This window comes from Cataglyphis hispanica, chromosome 13, assembly GCF_021464435.1.
Source record: "Cataglyphis hispanica isolate Lineage 1 chromosome 13, ULB_Chis1_1.0, whole genome shotgun sequence".
NCBI lineage: Eukaryota > Metazoa > Arthropoda > Insecta > Hymenoptera > Formicidae > Cataglyphis > Cataglyphis hispanica.
In genome coordinates this window covers 6,021,811-6,042,048 of record NC_065966.1, presented here as the reverse complement: position 1 = coordinate 6,042,048, position 20,238 = coordinate 6,021,811, and the positions used below count along the sequence as shown (strand labels likewise).

The 20,238-nt window shown below is 33.9% G+C and overlaps 1 protein-coding gene across 8 annotated transcripts in view; it reads left to right on the top strand.

Moving 5' to 3' along the window:
- Positions 1 to 871: 871 nt before the first annotated feature.
- The window catches only part of LOC126854195 (patronin), a 71,868-nt gene continuing 52,501 nt past the window's right edge, over positions 872 to 20,238 (top strand). For 4 of the 8 annotated variants that reach the window (XM_050600648.1, XM_050600650.1, XM_050600647.1 and 1 more), the window contains exons 1-2: positions 873 to 1,400; positions 3,111 to 3,967. In XM_050600648.1, the coding sequence (XP_050456605.1) occupies positions 3,584 to 3,967 (384 nt within the window). In that variant the 5' untranslated portion in view covers positions 873 to 1,400; positions 3,111 to 3,583. Of the gene's footprint in view, positions 1,401 to 3,110; positions 3,968 to 14,794; positions 14,946 to 20,238 lie in introns of those variants that run through there. The other 4 variants (XM_050600653.1, XM_050600651.1, XM_050600649.1 and 1 more) reach the window with 2 other exon arrangements.

Sequence of the window (20,238 nt, the reverse complement as noted above, 5' to 3'; positions counted from 1 at the left end):
AAAGTATGCCAAGTTTATTAAAAATATCTCAACTTGTACGCAACAAAATTAAAAAAAAAAATATTTATCTCTAGAAAATAACTTTCAAAAATATTTTTTCTTTAAAAATAATTTTCTTATAAGAAATAGAAAACTAACAAATAATTTCCTTTAAAAAATAGAAAATCGAAAAGTTAAAAAGAAATATTTATCCCAAAAAAATAACTTTCAAAAAAATTTTTTCTTAGAAAAATAATTTTCTTATAAAAAATAAAAAACTAAAAGATAATTTTCTTTTAAAAAATAGAAAATCAAAATTAAGTATGAAGTTAATAGCCAATAATTAGCCAAGTACTTAAAAGCAATTCTTTGTAAGGATATGTAACCTAAAATAATAGAAATAATTACTCAAACCTGTTTTTAAGTTCAATTCAAAATAAATTTAATCTGAAAAATAAAAAAATCATTCAGTTACTTAAAATGAATTCCAAATGATATATATTAAATGCACTTGCTTCAAAACTCACGATTTAATTTGAATTCTTAAAATTTACATGTCAATGATTGAGAGAAAAAAGAAAAAAAATATATATACATAAAAATTTTCACACATATATATATATATAAATTTGAAATGTAATTAATTTAAGAAATCAGGTAGACTTGAAGAAAATAAATGAATTGGAATATTCGTTCAAAATCAAAATCCCCGCCCTGTACAGTTGCGAGCGTGGTCGCGTTCAAAAATACGCACATCGTCAACGCGCATGCGCGCGTTACCGACGCGCATGCGCACGACTTGATCGCCCGGTTCGATGTATCGCGCGCCCTCGCTCGCGATATCGTCGCACGCATCTCGATTAGTCGTCTCGCCGCGACCCTCTCATTCTCGTGTATCGCGATGGACGGCGAAGTGCTGCGTGCGGCGTACTGCTGCTGCCTGCGAACGGACGAATCTCCGTGCTGAGAGGGAGAGAGGTTGCGTGGTGAAGCTCGTGGTCCTCGCCTCGGCTCGCCTCGCGACAGACTTCAAGGCGGAAGCGGAGCGAAGTCGGGCGCGATCGCTCGGTAACGGACGGTTCGGAGCTCGAGTGAGAGGGAGAAGATAGAACGATAGAGTGTGCCGAATAATCAGACGATCCTAGGTCGCGTGTGCTCTCGTAGCGCTGGGTGAAATCCTCGCCCGATACCTTACGTGTGTGTCTAGTGTTCGCATCTAGTGCCGGAACCTGAGGACGGTTGTCAACGAGCGCGACGCACGGCCGGATACACTCGAGGAGCTTCATTCGTCGCGGCGGACCCTCGGATGGTCTCTCGAGCAGGAGAGAGAAAGAGAGAGAGAGAGAGAGAGAGAGAAGACGGAGAGAGAGACGAGGAGCCGAGTCAATCTCCGGAGAGGAGCTGCGGATAAGAAACTAGAGGTACGCCTCCTCGACAATGGGATGTAGAAGTCATGAACGCGTTTCTCAGATACCCATCTTCGATCCCTTATTCGTGCACACGCGCACACACATATATAGACACGTAAAATCCTCGATCACGCGCACATGTAGGGTGATCCTCGAGGTAACAATCGTGCGAATCGGCTATAAAACGACGAGGACGGTCAATCGGCGATCTCGCTTCCTGCCGCTCCCGTCGTCGTCCGGTTGTTCCTCGCGCAAAGATCGATACTCGTCGTGGCTCTTTCGAGAAAGAGAAAGAGAGAGAGAGAGTGAGAGAGGAGAAGAGAGATCTAAGCCTGCCGACCAAAATAGCGAGTCTCTCTCTCTCTCTCTCTCTCTCTCTCTTTCGCGGCGGTGTCCTTTGGCCGCGTTTCGCCCGGCATTATTTCGCGCTGACAAGTCGCGGGACGGAACGGCAGGGGGTGCAGGGAGAGGGGGGGGAGGGGATGGCATGTTCGATCGAGGACGTTTCGCGTCGCCGGTAGCATCGACTGCGGGCTTTCCTGGAACGTATTGTCGTCGTTCATGACGATCGAGCAAAGTGACGTTCACGTCGAGTAGGATTCTAATACAGAGCGCGAAATTTGACAATATATATATATATATATATATATATATATATATATATATATATATATTATCCTACTGCATACTATACCTTGGTTGCTTGGCGTATCGATATCCTTGTGTGTTTTCTTTGGTACTTTGAGGTTATTCAATTAAAAAATACTTTTTTTTTTTTTTTTTGAGGTTATCCAATTTAAAAAAATGTTATTTGTTTGAGGTTATCTAATGTTTAATTATGTAGTGAACATACAAATTTAAAATAGTAAGGCAAATTTTTTATATTTATGAAGGAAATCAATGTAATTAGTGAAACCTAACATTATCTGAAATGTCATTTAAATCTATCCTAAATTATCTATTCAGAATTATTTATTGCAAATTTATTTAAATTTTATTTGCGAAAATTATTAATTAAATGGCAGTAAGAACAAAAAATGAGAAGATTATAATTAACAGCTAGCATTGTTAGTATAATTAATTCCTTATTCATGTATGTATAACAGCTTTCTAGAAAATAAATTTGTATATTTACAAACCTGACAGCGATTACACTTCGATAACAATATTAAATAATAATATTAAATATTTTTCTTTAATTTTTTTTAGCTATCATTACAATTAAGTTAAGGATTTATATATGAAAAAAATTATATTTCTTTTAAGAGATTTTTAATTTTCTTTAATTCTTTTTAATTTTTAATTCTTTTTTTTAAATTCTTTTTAATTTTCTTTTTTTTTTTAATTCAATCAATATTAATAGTAAATAGCATATGACATATCCATTTTTCAAATATAAAAATTAATATAATTATTAATTCAAATTTATTTATGACTCATCATTACAGAAATCCATAATATTTACATTTGCTACACATCTTCAGACGAATATCTTCAGACGAATACTAGTTCTGGTTCTCTTCCAAAACTTGCTATTAAAATAAATCTGACTTTGCCACGAGAATCTCGCTGTGCCTTGCAACCATATCGGTATTCCATGCGTCATATTCGTCAAAAAATAACAAAGTTGTGCATATTCGTTTTTTTAATTTAGTTCTAACAGCATTTTAATTATATGAAGATTAAAGAGTTTATTAGTTAATGTCTTCTGATTTTTTTTAGGGCTAAGGATTCGTTGGAAATTGTGACGCATCGATAGTATGATGTCGGCGACATCGTGACAGATATATGACAGCGCACGTGGGATAACGAATACGAGCTCCTCGGTGTATCCTTCTCAATCATGTCTCGTTTGTATACAGAAGACAACGATAGAAAGAGGAATTACGTTCTGCCATAGTATTGGTATAATGTGTATGTGCGTATGTGCGCGAGGATAAACCGAAGAAAGAGAAGTGAAACATTCTGTAAGGAATTATAAAACGACGAGTGAAACGAGTGTAGAAAAAAGTGCGGAGGAAAAGAATTTCTCTCGTGAAAGAAGAAAAGATAACAAAGAAAGGATACAAAGGACGCGAGGAACAAGAGATCCTTCTACAAGGTCGTCTCGGCTATGACGAGGACAGGGAGTCGCCTTGATCGATCGTCGTTGATTGAAGCCGCGAATGCCAGCACGATCATCATCATCCCATTGAATGTGGAATACGATCTCGCGGTTCTTCGCTAAGGGCAGTAAGACCGCGGTGGTGCAGGAAGTAGCCTCGCCGCCGCTGTCACCGTCATCGACGACAACATCGACGACGACGACGACTACGGTAAAAGACGACGAGCAGCAACAAGACAAGCTCGCGTGCAACGGCGTCGCCGACGACGACGCGTCCGTCGACGGTACGAGCGCCGTCCATGTGTTCTACAGCACGACGATGGATCGCGGCGCGAGTGCAGAAGATCGACGCAGGCTTGCCGCAGCCTCCGCCGCTGCAACCGGTGCCGCGACGGCAGTGGCAGCAACAGCCGACCAACAACAGTTCATCGGGGGCGACTCCGAGCACTTTCCCGACTCCTACGACTCTCGTCAGGTGAGTCTCTCTTTTTGCTCCTCCTCCGGAATCGTTCACGAGTCAAAACGGTTCCGAGATAATTACGGATAAACGAAAATAGCGACCTGGAGAAATTTATCATGCCCTGAGGTCGAGCTCTCATTTATAAATAAGAAAAAAATGGTAAAATATAAATAAATATATACACGAATTTTTTTTTATATAATAAATATTTGTATATTGATATTGTATATTGTCTTCTTTATCAAAGAATGAGCATCTTTTTTTTTTTAGGAAAATTTTTGAGATTCTCATTGTTTAATGTGCAAATAGTGTGTATATTTATTGTTTCTTGATTTTTCATGTAAAAATTTTGTTATTTTGTAATTAATATACATTTTTATAATAAAACACTTGAAACTTTATTTGCGTCTACATAAAGTATATTTCTTTATAGCAGCAAAATATGCTTTTGATGTAAACTCTGTAAACTAAATTGTAAGCTCTGATGTAAACAAGACAAACATTAATATATTAATTTAAATATATTAATCGTAATTATAACAGCATTATCAAAAGTTTTGCACGAAAAATCAAAAGACAGCAAATAAACTATATTGACTATTTAAAAATGAGATCTAGAAAATAAGACATTTCCGAATTAGAAATTTTACCGAAGAAAAAGAGCGCTTATTTTTTGACAAGAAATACAATAATATTAATCCATATCTTATTAAGACACTGTGTATACTTGGAATTAGGATTAAATATAAAAAGAGAATTTAGAAATTATAAAAAAGAGGTTCTCTAAAGAAAGAGAGAGGTGAGATATTTTTATTCACGTTTGTCGAGTGTCAAAGGAACTCTCGTTGGGTGTATTTGCAAGACGTATTGTAGAGGGCTTGTGACCGGCAGTAAAGCTATTCCCGAGCTGTGACGCTGCGATGAATATGGCGTTCGTTTCCTGTGCACGAGCTTATTTATTGCACGATAAAACGAGCGGCTACGGATGCGGATCATCGAACGCGGATTCCCTTCCCCCCCTCCCCCCCCCTTCCCCGAGCGAATTGCTCCGAGGAATCGTGCAACGCACACCTTAATCATTATCCCTTTAATCGTGCCGCTAATCTTGAAAGAAGCCGCGCGTCTCGGGAGTTACTCTGAGTAACGCTTGTAAAGCAGAGATTTTACGCGATCGTATCAGCTTTCAGAGAATTGTATCGATCGTCTTTTAATATGGCTTCGTTTATTAACCCGCGCGTCATTGTACGCGAAAGACATTCCTCGTGTATTTTGCAATACATAATTTTATTTTAATTTAATTTAATTTTATTTCGATTTTAATTCTGGATTCATCGAATGTGTATTATCTATATATTTATGCAGAATATCTGTTCCCTAGAAAAATCTAGGAAACCTGGAATTCTCAGGGATTTCGTTTTTACTTTGAAAAATCAGGAAATTCTCATGGAATTTTATTTGAACTGAAGGGAATTTTTTTTTTTTAATTTTCTCTTTGATTACTTTGTTCTTATATTGCAAGCATCGACAATGATTGTAAATTATATGTTCCAAATCTATTATAAATATATATTTTTTTTCCTTTGATCATATGTTCATTGTCATAGCGAAATATATTGAATATCAATACTGAGACATCATTTTTTTACTATTTACTCTATATTCTTACAATTAATGATAGAAAATGAAAGTATGCAAATGAAAAATGCTTATCTTACAAAAGTCATTGTCCATTTTTAAATTTAACATTTTAAAAATTTAAGTGGTTTATTTTTTCTTTGTATAAGTCAAAATATTAGAAAATGCACACAAAAAAGTATTTACTTTAAAAAGTTCTATTTAAAAATTTTCTAATATTACCTGGACTTTTAAACAAATTACCTGAAAAATCAGGGAATTTCTTTATAAGCTTTGAGTAAACACTCTATTAATGCTTTTCTCTTAAGAAATTCTTTTTTTTGTTTTATTATTTTTCAAAAACGCTGAATGTTTTATTTTTATCAAGCATGGAAAAATTATTTGTCTCTCTCTTTTTCTCTCTCTTTTTGTATCTCGTATTTAATTCTAATGGATTTAATTCTATCGCGCATTTAAAATTTCTTGATCAGTATTATATAATACTATATATATTATATATATACATACAAATATATTATTATTATACTATACATATATATTTTTAAATTATACTATATATAATTCTAACGGATCTAATTCTATCACGCATTTAAAATTTCTCGATCAGTATTATATAATAGTATATATATTATATATACACACAAATATATTATTATTATATTATATATTTTTTTAAATTATACTATATATATTATACTACGTATATTATACAATTTGATAAATTTATTTTTCATTAAATTTATCAAATAAATTTGACAAATTTATTTGATAAATTTATTATTTATTTATGTTTTCTTAGCATTGCATATTCTTTGCGAAATTCGCATATTTGATTTTTATATATACGAACGTAGCTTTCCTTTATACCGTTCATCTTGGCAAAGTCTCTGCGTAAATCCGTGCTAATGAACAATTGATATGCGAGTATGCTAGTGACCTCCTTATCAGCAGTCACGTTTGGGCACACGTCCAAAAGAAATCTCGTGAGTTCGGCCCAGCTTATTAGAGATAAATGTTCCGGCGATAGGGAACTGCAAAAAGTTTGCTAAGGAAAAGCAGTATATTTGATACATTAAATACATCTGGAATGTATTGAATCCCTCTACATAAGAAGAATCTGTCAAATAGATTTCATAAAGATAAAAATACATATCAGTCTATAAAAAATATTAACGTGAAGATACATTTATAATGCATCGCTGCGTAATTTCAATTTTTTGTATCTAAAAAGCAAGGCCATTTTTATACCGGTGTGAAGTTAGCACCGCATTTTCAAAAATCGAAAGTTTTATAGAGAGTTCTATTTGCACCCCAAATAGTTCTATAGTTCCTGATAGGTTTTAGAAATAGTTCCAGCAAAAAACCTAAAAAAATTGCATTTTGAAAATATGAGGTGCCAACTTCCCGTGGCACCGCAAAATGCGAAAAATGCCATTTAAATCGTCGTATCCTATAGTTCTCGAAGAGTTCTACAGTTCCTGACAGATTTTAGTAATAGTTCCGGCCTCTAAATATTTTTAAACAATTTTTGAATCTCAGAGCTGGCACCTCATCTTCCGCTAAAAGTGGCCAGAACTTTTTCATCTTTGGTTTTACAGCTCCGGACGTTAATAATAATCGATAGAACTCTTCGGGGTGCAAACGGAACTGTCATCAGAACTCCGAAATCCCTCAAAAAATTTTACCTCTCGGGACTTTGAAATTTTCTAAGAGCGTATAACTAAAAGTGGCCAGAACTTTTTCATCTTTGGTTTTACAGCTTCGGACGTTGATAATAATCGATAGAACTCTTCGAGGTGCAAACGGAACTGTCATCAGAACTCCGAAATCCCCAAAAAATTTTACCCCCTCGGGACTTAGAAATTTTCTAAGAGCATATAACTAAAAGTGGCCAGAACTTTTTTATCTTTGGTTTTACAGCTCCAGACGTTAATAATAATCGATAGAATCTTCGGTGCAACGGAACTGTCATCAGAACTCCGAAATCCCCAAAAAAATTTTACCCCTCGGGACTTTGAAATTTTCTAAGTCCCGAGGGGGTAAAATTTTTTGGGGGATTTCGGAGTTCTGATGACAGTTCCGTTTGCACCCCGAAGAGTTCTATCGATTATTATTAACGTCCGAAGCTGTAAAACCAAAGATGAAAAAGTTCTGGCCACTTTTAGTTATACGCTCTTAGAAAATTTCAAAGTCCCGAGGGGTAAAATTTTTGGGGATTTCGGAGTTCTGATGACAGTTCCGTTTGCACCCCGAAGAGTTCTATCGATTATTATCAACGTCCGAAGCTGTAAAACCAAAGATGAAAAAGTTCTGGCCACTTTTAGTTATACGCTCTTAGAAAATTTCAAAGTCCCGAGGGGTAAAATTTTTGGGGATTTCGGAGTTCTGATGACAGTTCCGTTTGCACCCCGAAGAGTTCTATCGATTATTATCAACGTCCGAAGCTGTAAAACCAAAGATGAAAAAGTTCTGGCCACTTTTAGTTATACGCTCTTAGAAAATTTCTAAGTCCCGAGGGGGTAAAATTTTTTTGGGGATTTCGGAGTTCTGATGACAGTTCCGTTTGCACCCCGAAGAGTTCTATCGATTATTATGAACGTCCGAAGCTGTAAAACCAAAGATGAAAAAGTTCTGGCCACTTTTAGTTATACGCTCTTAGAAAATTTCAAAGTCCCGAGGGGTAAAATTTTTTTGGGGATTTCGGAGTTCTGATGACAGTTCCGTTTGCACCCCGAAGAGTTCTATCGATTATTATTAACGTCCGGAGCTGTAAAACCAAAGATGAAAAAGTTCTGGCCACTTTTAGCGGAAGATGAGGTGCCAGCTCTGAGATTCAAAAATTGTTTAAAAATATTTAGAGGCCGGAACTATTACTAAAATCTGTCAGGAACTGTAGAACTCTTCGAGAACTATAGGATACGACGATTTAAATGGCATTTTTCGCATTTTGCGGTGCCACGGGAAGTTGGCACCTCATATTTTCAAAATGCAATTTTTTTAGGTTTTTTGCCGGAACTATTTCTAAAACCTATCAGGAACTATAGAACTATTTGGGGTGCAAATAGAACTCTCTATAAAACTTTCGATTTTTGAAAATGCGGTGCTAACTTCACACCGGTCATTTTTATTGCGTGTTCGAGCGGATTTATTTCTACCGTCATTACGTATTATTATACAAGGTGTCCGGCGTCAATCGCATCACCGGTCGCACTTATACTCATGCGAATTGGTCGATCTTTTTTGATTAATTTTTCGAAAATTATTACAAAAATAGCAAAATGGTACAGGACTTTTGTCTTCAGTTTTACCTGCTCTACCTGCACACGACCGGTGATACGATTGACGCCGAAACATCCCGTATATTTTTATTTTCAAAGTCACAGCAAAGATCTTATAGAATCCCGCGAACGATCGTTCCGAAAGTAAATGCATTAACGGTGTTTACTAGCGTCGCTAACGTAAGAAAAGCGATCTTATCTCGAGAGCGCGTGCTCTCGTCTCAATCGTTTCCGTCGATTAATGTACTGGAAACTAAACGCCTAATTTAAGGCGTGTCGGTGGAACTCCTCGTTTTCTAACGCAGGAGCGGAGGCAGCGCTCCACGTAACAAGCGGCGCAATTATTAAACGTACATTAAGACCTATGCAAGCCGCGCAATTAGCCGCCGTGAATTTCTCGTGTTACATATTCCGATTTCTACTTCTTCATATCTCAGAAATGTTCACGATAATGTGGACCGTTAAATTTCTTGCTTAAATATCACAATCCTTTTTTTGTCATAAAGTTCTGCGTGCGCGTAACATGATATATAATTTAATTATTATTCTGCATAAATTTAATTACTTTTAGAAAGTGGAAAGAATATTTTTAAAATTTATATTAAATATAATATAATTGATTCGCATATGGATTTACGATAATGAAACAGTTTTAATAAGAATAAAAAAAAAATAATCTTACTTTTACAGAATTTGAAGCATAAAAATAATTTTATGCACATAAAAGGCGAAATAGTATTTAGAAATAATTTTTAACGAGTAGAAATAATATTATATCTATATTATTTTAATTTAACATTATTATCGATGTCAATACACTTGACGTACAACATCCGGTGATCTTGAAATGTCGATCGACTGATCCAGATCATGTTTGGTCACGACAACTTGCCTCGAGGATTTTCCGGGATATTTTCATTACATTAGATTACATTACGAATGATGGAGAAAGAGACATCTCGAAACGAGGACTCGCTATGCGCCTTGTCGAGCTCCTTTTAGAGTAATTACGACGACCATGACACATACTTGGAAAATGATTAATGTCGCGAATAAAATATGTAGAATTTCACTTGTATATTCCGCGCGTGTAAGAAATAATTAAGATGCTTTAATATACACATATATTATCAATATTATTGGATAATATGCTTTATGTTATATTTTATTAATTCGAAATTATTGATACTTCTCTGTATAAATTTTTAATTCACTTCTCAATAATCGTCTCTAAGATATTTATTCTCTGAAAAATCTGGAATTCTAGGGAATTTTTTTGTATCCAGAAAAATCAGGGACTTTTATTGGGATTTGGAGAATTTAAAAAAAAAAATTCTCTAATAATTTTGTTTTTGGAATCCTACTGTAAGCAGTAAGTGATTGGTCAATAAGGCAAGTTGTGAATTGTGTTTAAAATATATTATAAATATATATTAATCTGTTTATATATTGAATATTTAAACAAAACATTGAATTTGAAGTTTGTTTTTTTTTTATTATTTTTATTTTTGATAAAAAGTAAATATATAATGAAAGTAATATAAAGAAAATATTATGCAAGTTAAACATTTTTATCTTAATGAAAGCTATTCAATTTGTTTTTAGTACATTGTTTTCCCTTTGTATGAATGAAAAGCATTAGAAAACGCGTGAAAATAAAATAAGAAATAAAATTTCATAAAATAAGAAAACTTATGAAATTGCACCAAAAAAATCGTCAAAATATTCTATTTATCCTTGAAGAAAAATATCTGAAGGATCAGGGAATTTCCAGGGAATCTTTTTACAAAATTTGAGTAGACATCTTGCGTCTCCCTCAAAAGGAAAAATGCCGTGGCATTTTATGTAATCATAATACACGCGATGTTTTCCGTACCCTCTCGGACTCGTATTTTTAAAAGGTATTAATCGGTGAAAGTGACGCTCGTATCTGACTTGGCGAGGCAGATAATCGAAAACCGTTTTAAGTTTCGAAATCGCGCGTAAATAGGGAAATGTGGGCGGCGAGTCGAAAGCGAGACATATCTGACCTCGTGTGAGCATGGTCGTTTTTTAGAATAATTTATAGTCACTTAATTATTACACATGGACATACATTTAAACGTCTATCGACTCATTAATATTTTGCTGCGCGAAATAAATTTTTAATTTTATTAATTATTCTCATATATTTCAATTTTCTAATTACTGTCAAAAGTCCTAGGGACATTGTACCTTCGCAAAATGCCTATGGAATGCCGACTTTGTCGCCCGTAAAAGACGGAGGCGTCTCGGGAGCATGAGATAGGTTGCCTTAAATACGTCTCTGCCTTTATACAACACTTACAACCATGTCCTTCGTTAGAGAAGGAGCAATCCAATACCTCGTGAGAAAATGAATCCGCGTTATGCGACAACCGTGCATTGTTTCGCGCTCATTGTCAGATGCTTTCCACGAAAGGAAACGCTCTCGGGCGCTTTCCACGATCAAACTCCTCATTCTCAGCTACCGTAGCTTTTATTGTATCGTTTTGGAGGAAAGTTTCTGGAGGGCTTGGAAAGTTTCGAACGATTCATTGAAACGTTTATCCATTTATGGAACTTTTCATGATTGTGTCAAAAAGTACTTGGTACTTAAGAGAATCATTTTGTTAAACTGCTTTGCTTATTCTTTCAAAGAAATGAAGTATATATATATATATATATTAGAGAATTTTTTAAAAAATTCTCTGAATTTAAATAAAATTCCATGAGAATCCCTGAATTTTTCAAAATGAAAACAAAATCCCTGAAAATTCTAGGTTTTTCCAGAGAGTAGATACCCTGAGATATGATAAAATAATAATTGCATTCTTTCCCCTTTGTATATAAAATTCATTAATTTTTATTTGGCTTTTGAATAATAAATGGAACACGCCAAAAAATAAAAATTATTTGTGTCGATTTTATTCAGTTCTATTATAACGCGAATATTATTTTTTTTATAATCTAAAAAATCAAGGAATTTTCAAAGAATTTTTTTACAACCTTTGGATAAGTACCTATATTTCTAACATATTTTTTTAGAAAGATCAATAAATATGAAGGAAAAAAAAAATATTTCTATTTATTCCCACACGTGGGGTTACAAGATATATATATATATATATATATATATATATATATATATATATATATATTGTGTTTTGTGTGCGAGGTATTCATTCTGTATTTATAACGCGTTTATGCTGCTGAAGCTGTGAACGTTCCTAATTACCGCAGTTATTGTTTTGTCGAGGTCACGTCTCTCAAGGCAAAGAGAATTATTCACTGTAACATCACGCATCTGTCATCACTTTTATTAAAAATATTTAATAATATAAAAATTTTTATTATGAAGCTTAGCCAGGATTTTTAGATTATAAAAAAAATAATGTTCGCGTTATAACAGAACTAAATAAAATCGACACAAATAATTTTTATTTTTTTTAACGTGTTCCATTTATTATTCAAAAAGCCAAATAAAAAATTAATGAATTTTATATACAAAAGGGGAAAGAATGCAATTATTATTTTATCATATCTCAGGGTGTCTACTCTCTGGAAAAACCTAGAATTTTCAGGGATTTTGTTTTCATTTTGAAAAATTCGGGGATTCTCATAGAATTTTATTTAAATTCAGAGAATTTTTGAAAAAATTCTCTAACTTACTGGAATTTTGAACAAATTACCTGAAAAATCAAGGAATTTTCAAAGAATTTTTTTACAACCTTTGGATAAGTACCTATATTTCTAACGTATTTTTTTAGAAAGATCAATAAATATGAAGGAAAAAAAAAACATATTTCTATTTATTCCCACACGTGGGGTTACAAGACATTTGAGGGGTGAGGGTTTAATTATCACGTTGCGCTTAGGGTTTCGCTGCATCTTGATTCGTCACTGCGTGCGTGTTCGTGCATTCGTGTGTTGCGTTTATGGATATGAAACGCAGGCAGCTGACTCACAATCAGTCGTGCGGTTGCGGAGTGCCGTCTCTGCGCGGCTCGGCGGAATCAAAAGCCGCTCAACGATCCACTCGGTAGTGCGGTTTCGCGCTCGGAGCTGACCGAGTGTTGTTTCCCTATCGACTGTGCTGTTCCCCGAGGAAGGTGGACATCACCAAATCGATTACATACTTGACATACCGCGATTTATACCGCTTGTACCCCAGCGAATTTTGAGACACGTGGCGGTGTGATTGACAGCGACTAGTAGAAAACTCTGCGGACATGAGTTATCGTAGTGAGGTTTGAAAGCGGAAAATAATTTCGTTCAAGTGTAAGCCGTGAAGGATGACTCAGAAAATGGATGAACCGGAATGAAGACACGATGAATGGAATTATAGTGGAAATTGAGAGATTAGATTTGATTCTTGAAAAGATTCCCTTATCAAAAGTGAATTATATGTGAATACAATAAATAATAAATTAACACCATAAATAAAATAATAAATTAATTCGTATTTGGATAAAACGATCGTCCGACAATTTTACAACGAAATATCGAGTAAATCTTTTTCAGTAGAGAACCCGTTCGTGTAAAGTGATTCGTCATCTTGCAAGTGCGTATCAATCGATCCATTTTCTCCTTGTCTCTCTTGCAGGGATCTATAGTCGCGATATAACGCAAGAACGTCTCATGATTCTGCCATTATCTCACTATGACGTTGTAAAAGAATCTCAGCGGATCACACGAGAACAAAAGGACTCGCTAGCTTTCCACGGGAGCGTCAGAATCCCGTCTCGATACCGACACAATTGAAGACAGATGTTGGCCCCGTGCCAAGAGCGAGAGAATCGCTCCGGTTCGATCGGGAAGAAGGGAACGACGGATGCATCGCCGATGCAGCTGCTGCCCTGCAGTCGTCGTCGTCGATCGTTACTCCTCCTCCTGCGTTCTAGATTGTCAACGAAGAGAATATCGAGGAGCACAGCCGTCGCCGTGGTCGCGACCGTAAAGCGCAACGAAACCCGACAACGAGAGTATCATGCTATAATAACTGCATTCCGCAAAGTTGGTCGCCGAAATTAAACCCATTCGCTCTTCTCTGTCGGACGCGAGCCGCCTCTCTCCCGGAAGCGGATGCCGCGCATACCAAAGTTTCCACGAAAAAGGACGTCGCGCCGAGTACGAGACTCTATTACGGAGTAGCGACAGTTAGAGATGTAAAATAGAAAAAAAAAAAAAGTTTTTTTGTTTATTCATAAAAAATGTTTTTTTTTTTTTATGAAAAAAACGTCTTGTTTTTTCTTTTAAATTTTATTTTTTTTTTTCCTAGATATTTAATATCTTTATATTTTGATTACGGCAATTGATTTTTCCTTATTTTTAATTTGTTAGATGATGGATTTAAATTAATTATTATTATTTTAAATATAGCTCACTATATAGTTATGTAATTATTTTTAATTGATAAAAATTTTTGTCATGCATTTAATTAAAAATTATTTGAATCATGTCGAGTTTGATGTAATTTGTCGTAAAAAATCTCATTAATCTATTAAAATTACTTTTGAAAAAATAAATTACAAATATAAGAACATTGTTTTTTATATTAACAATATATATATATATATATATATATATATATATATATATATAAAGAAAAATAATATTATATTAAAAAGAAAATAAAATTTGTTTTTATTTGTGTTTCTTTTTCTGTTAAAAAAAAATTATTTTTTTACATCTTTAGTGACAATTAGCGATCAAAATGATGAGGAAAGTGTGGTGATATAAAGTGTTGTGATTGCTGTATTGTTTATTATACACGTCTCATCGACGAATCAGATTTGCCCGCAGGTTTTGTGCGCGATATAAATCTGAGGAAAAGATTTTTGGACCAAAATTTTAATTGGAACTCTCTTTTTTGATCCGAATCTTTGACGTTAATCTAAAACACGTATATACGCGATAGTTCTCGAGGTGAAAAAATTTCACCTTGAGAACACGTCGTCTGAGAAAAGGCGAGGATGGCGAGCCAGGTGATGCTGGCACCTACGCCGTCATCCGCAACGTCCATATGGGAGATGGACGACGTCAGGGATATGGTCAGAAGCGCGACCGTCACCACGATTTATGTAAGTTGTCATTCTCTCTCTCTCTCTCTCTCTCTCTCGCAATCGCATTTTATATTGCGTCGCACAAAATATGGAACAACGTTCTTCGATTTGTGTCAATTCACATTATCAGGGTGTCTATTTCTTAAAAAATCTGAAATTCTTTTAGAATTTCTAGAAAACCTGGAATTCTCAGGGATTTCGTTTTTATCTTGAAAAATCAAGGAATTCTCATGGATTTTTTTTCGAACTCGGGGAATTTTCTCTCTTTGATCATTTTCTTCTTATGTTGCAATCATCGATAATCTGAAACTTGGCCAATGATCGTGAATATATGTTTCAAATATATTATAAATATATGTTTTTTTCTCTTTGATTATATGTATATTTATTGTCGTAGCAAAAAATACTGAATACACATTTTTTAATTCTTATAATTAATTTTGTAATTCTTATAATTAATGATAAAAAATGAAAATATTATGCAAATAAAAAAGTACTTATCTTGACAGAAGTCAATTCTTTTCAGTACATTTTTAAATTAAATAATTAAAATTTAAGTGATTTATTTTTCCTTTGTATGAATGAAAAGCATTAAAAAATGTACAAAAAAACTTATTTTAAAAAGTTCTAAAAATTCTCTAATTTTGAACAAATTATCTGAAAAATCAGGGAATTTTTAGGGAATATTTTTACAAGCTTTGAATAAATATTCCGATTACTGCCTGATTCTTATTAAATTTTCTTATTAAATCTTCTTATTAATCCCCGGCCGATAGATGCGTTCACTTATTATCTGCGGATATAAAAAAGTCATGTTATTAATTTCCGGGTATGTGGTTTAAACTGCGCTTCGTAATCTTCTCGAACACGTGCCGCCTTATCGAAGGTCCGCGGCCTTGAAGGAACACACATGCACGTGCATAAGAAATGTCACACGCTCGCGCTCCGAATCGAACGATGATAATTCTTGGTTCGACTTGATACACGCTCTCGACGTAACAGAGGACAATAGTGTCAAGGACAAGATTTCGGCGCTCCTTCATTAATTACGCGCCGATATCTTTTTGATCGAATCACGGAAGAACGAGGACATTATAATGCGGCTTCCGCGGATCGCAATTTTGCGACACGCTCTGCCGGCTTCCCGCCACGCTGGAAATGTTGTCGACTCGTTGCACAACTAATTAATAGGTCGATCGTGTATGCGGAGCTATTCGTTCGCGCGTCAGCCGTGATTTTATAGCTACGCGTCCACTCGCGAATCAATCAATAACAATAAGAAAGAGAGAGAGAGAGAGAGAGAGAGAGAGAGAGGGAGGGGGAAAGAGAGTGCCTACTCCTTGAAGACATGAAAAATATGAAAAATCTGGAATTCTCAGAAATTTTTTTGTCACTGGAGAAATCAGGGAATTTTATTAGCAATCAGGGAATTTAAAAAAAAATTCTCTATTTGATAATTTTGTTTTAATTTATTATAAATAGTAGACAATCTACCAATAAGCCAAATTGTGAATTATGTGTTTAAAATATATTTTAAATATATATTTATTTTTGTTTATATAGATTCAATGTCTTAAAAAAATATTGAATGTGCAACATATTTTTTATTTTAATTTTTAGTTATAAGAAATGAAAAAATTTTTTAAATATTTTCGTTGGATCTGGAATTTTGAACGAAAATTCCTAGAAGATCAGAGAATTTTTAGGGAACTTTTTTACAAGATTTGAATAGACATTCTGGATTGATTGTTATGCCAAGGATTTTAAAATTAGGCGCTGAATAAAACATTATTTATGTATAATAATTTGCGTTAATAATATTATAATATCTGAGACAATTTGAAATAATCTGTATTATTTGCATATAACGTCGAGCAATTCTTATTTTCCCTTTTTTAAATTTAATTTGAATTTTGCTGTATCCAGGACTAAAAGACTTTCTGAGACAATTCTTGGACATATCTCTGTCCTTCCTTTCGGGTCGCACTTTCGATTAGCGTCGGGCGTAGATTGTCAAAGTCGCGTAGGTTGCTACGGAATGACAACCGACTGCCCACTCGGTGTATAATTTGCTTTTGCAACCGCGATGTTTCGATAAATCGCTCTCTCTCTCTGGATGTGAAATTGCCTCGTAATAAATTCCTGTTCGCTTGAATTATAACATACTTTTTATATGTCTCAGTATTTTGAATTTTTCTAAAATCTTAATCTAGAATCAAGAACCGGTGTGAAGTTAGCACCTCATATTTTCAAAATGCAATTTTTTTAGGTTTTTTGCCGGAACTATTTCTAAAACCTATCAGGAACTATAGAACTATTTGGGGTGCAAATAGAACTCTCTATAAAACTTTCGATTTTTGAAAATGCGGTGCTAACTTCACACCAGTGAATCAAGACACTTGCATTCCTCATCGTATTTAAAAAAATTTTGAAACGATTTTATCTCGTGAACTTTTAATTCCGCATTTATTGGAATCTATATATGTAATATATGTGAACGTGATAAATGAGATGATGTCACATGCGGGTCCTGTGTAATCTATATAAGTGGGGCAATTCTTTTAAGTGAGTTTGTCGACTACACGTTCGTCGCTCGAAATTAGATTGCGGTCGCTGAAATGAATATTGTAGATACAAAACTCGTCAAGTTCGAACTATGTCCTAGGAGGAAGTTTCGATGCATTTTCCATGTTTCAATCTATGCTAAAACTATTTTATTAATTCCATTTTCAAGTTTTGACGTCTTACCACAGTTTAAGATTCTTTTTTTTTACATATTATTAGAAGAATTTGACGCAAAAAAATTATCATGGGAAAAATCATTCAAATTTGTCCTTTAAAAAATTGCAACATACATATCTACATTTTAAATGCATCTTATGCGATAATAATGGACAAACTAAAAATGATAATGATTATACAGGGTGTCCCGTCAAAAGTGACCACGCCGATAAAACTCGTATAATATGTAAAATATTTACATTATATCATACATTGTTGTATTTGTTTCAAACAGTGCTACAACTTTTATTATATTGAAATTATCCACGTTATTATAAAAAAAATTATGCATACCTCTCCGTTCGTTAACACAGATAATTTTTGGAAGCAATCACTATGCTCACAATAAAGTTCAATTTGAACCATTTAATTTGATATATATTTCTTATGGTCTATCTCTTTTAGTTTAAAAAAGGGTGGCCACTTTTGGGACACCCTCTGTAGTTATAATAATATAATAATGAAAAAAAAATATAATAAAAAAATTATTAAATTATAAAAATCTTTACAGAGATTTATCGTATCAAATGTGGGCTGAAAGATATAACGAAAAAAAAAAAAAATGGACCGTGCAAGAAGCGTCTTTCTTTTCTCCTCTTATTCTCTTCGTCAGCTTTATGACATTCGTGGGCGGACTTAAATGTGAAAAGCAAACGATTCCGTATTTGGTGCTGCTGCCTGCCGTTCTGAAAGAAACGACAAAAAATAACGTGTGTATGCACAATCCGTAGCGTTTCGACCGACGGGATCAAAGAAAGAATGTGTGATTGAAAATTGCGGCGAAGGAGAAAAAAAAAAATGGATCAAGCGCGATTTTTCCGACAGCTCCTTCACTCTTTCAAGTTCTCTCGAGTCACACGTTCTCGTGTTCCCCTTCGAATCACGGAATCGCTTTGCACGACGACTTTGCGAACGAAAGGCAGTAGATGCTTCACTCGAAAAGTAATTAGTAATTCAGCAGCGCGTTAAATCATTTCCCGAGTGCACCTTGAGACCGTTAAGGTACTGCAAGCTGAGCATATGAAAAGATACCGTTAAGATACCGTAGATATCGCAACAGTGCAATGATAAATTGTCAGTGCTATTAATTACACTGAAAAAGATCGACAGCCCTTTAATTTCTGTTGTTTGACCATGCTTGCTTATGTCACACTGTATTACGCAGTTGAAAAATTTTGTGTTAAATTTAACAGACATTACATGTCCCAAACAGTCCGCACAAGTTTTTGTGTTAATTTAACACAATATGAATATGTTAAATAGTGACACTAATGTTATGATAATATTTTAACACGTAAAATAAATGCAAACATCAAAATAATTTGACATAAATTTTGTGTAAAATCAACATATTTTTAATGATAAAATTAATTTGGAAAAATGTTATTGATGGTTTATAGTCACTGTCACTATTATTGTAGAATAAAATCAACAATTTTCTATAAATTTTAACAGCTAAATATATTTTTTAGGTTTTTTGCCGGAACTATTTCTAAAACCTATCAGGAACTATAGAACTATTTGGGGTGCAAATAGAACTCTCTATAAAACTTTCGATTTTTGAAAATGTGGTGCTAACTTCACACCGGTTAAATATTGTCACTAATAATACGGAACATATCTATTGTGTAAAATAAAAAATAGATGTACATTGTGTTATTTTTACACGTTTTTCAAATAATTTAACACTTGAGTTCAATCAACACAACAGCAATGTGTTAAATTAACACATAAATTTGTTAAAGATTTGCTCAAAAATTTGTTAAATATTAATTAAAAAATTTTAATCGGCATATTTTTTCACAAGAAAGCACAAATTTTCCAATTGTGTACGAAATTGTTACAAATCGTGCTATGTTATAATCCGATGAAAGCCAAGTTAAATCTTTTTCCATGGTCCTCTCGTTTTATTTGATGCAGCGAGAAATAATTGCAATCGACACCATTATCGAATTACTCGTATCAACGGTTACATCCCGCTTTACCTTTCCGCTAATCGATAGAGCGACTTTTCCCTCTGATACCAGAAAATAATTCCACTGTCAGGAATAAACATGCTGATTTTTCGCCTGTTGATAAATTGCATGAAATTGATGAATTTTCATCGTGATACCACGCGAATAGCACAATTTTAAATAAAGTCGACCAGGTATTTATCCTTCCTGGAAAAACATAGAAAACTTGGAATTCTCAGGGTTTTTTTTTGTACCTGGGGAAATCAGGGAATTCTCATGGAATTTTATTAGGACTCGGGGAATTTAAAAAAAAATTTTGCTTTTATATTATAAGCAAATAGACAATAAATTGTGAATTTTAAGTATTCAAAATATATTTTAAATATACATCTATTTCTGTTTATTTATATTCAATGTCTTAATAAAGTATTGAATAATCAATATATATTTTTTATTTTAATTTTTAGTTATAAAAAATGAAAAAGATTATGCAAATTAAAAATTTTTTTCTTAGCGAAAAGTATTCAGTTCTTAGAAAACGTATCGAATAAAAAAAATTTATTTTAAGAATTGCA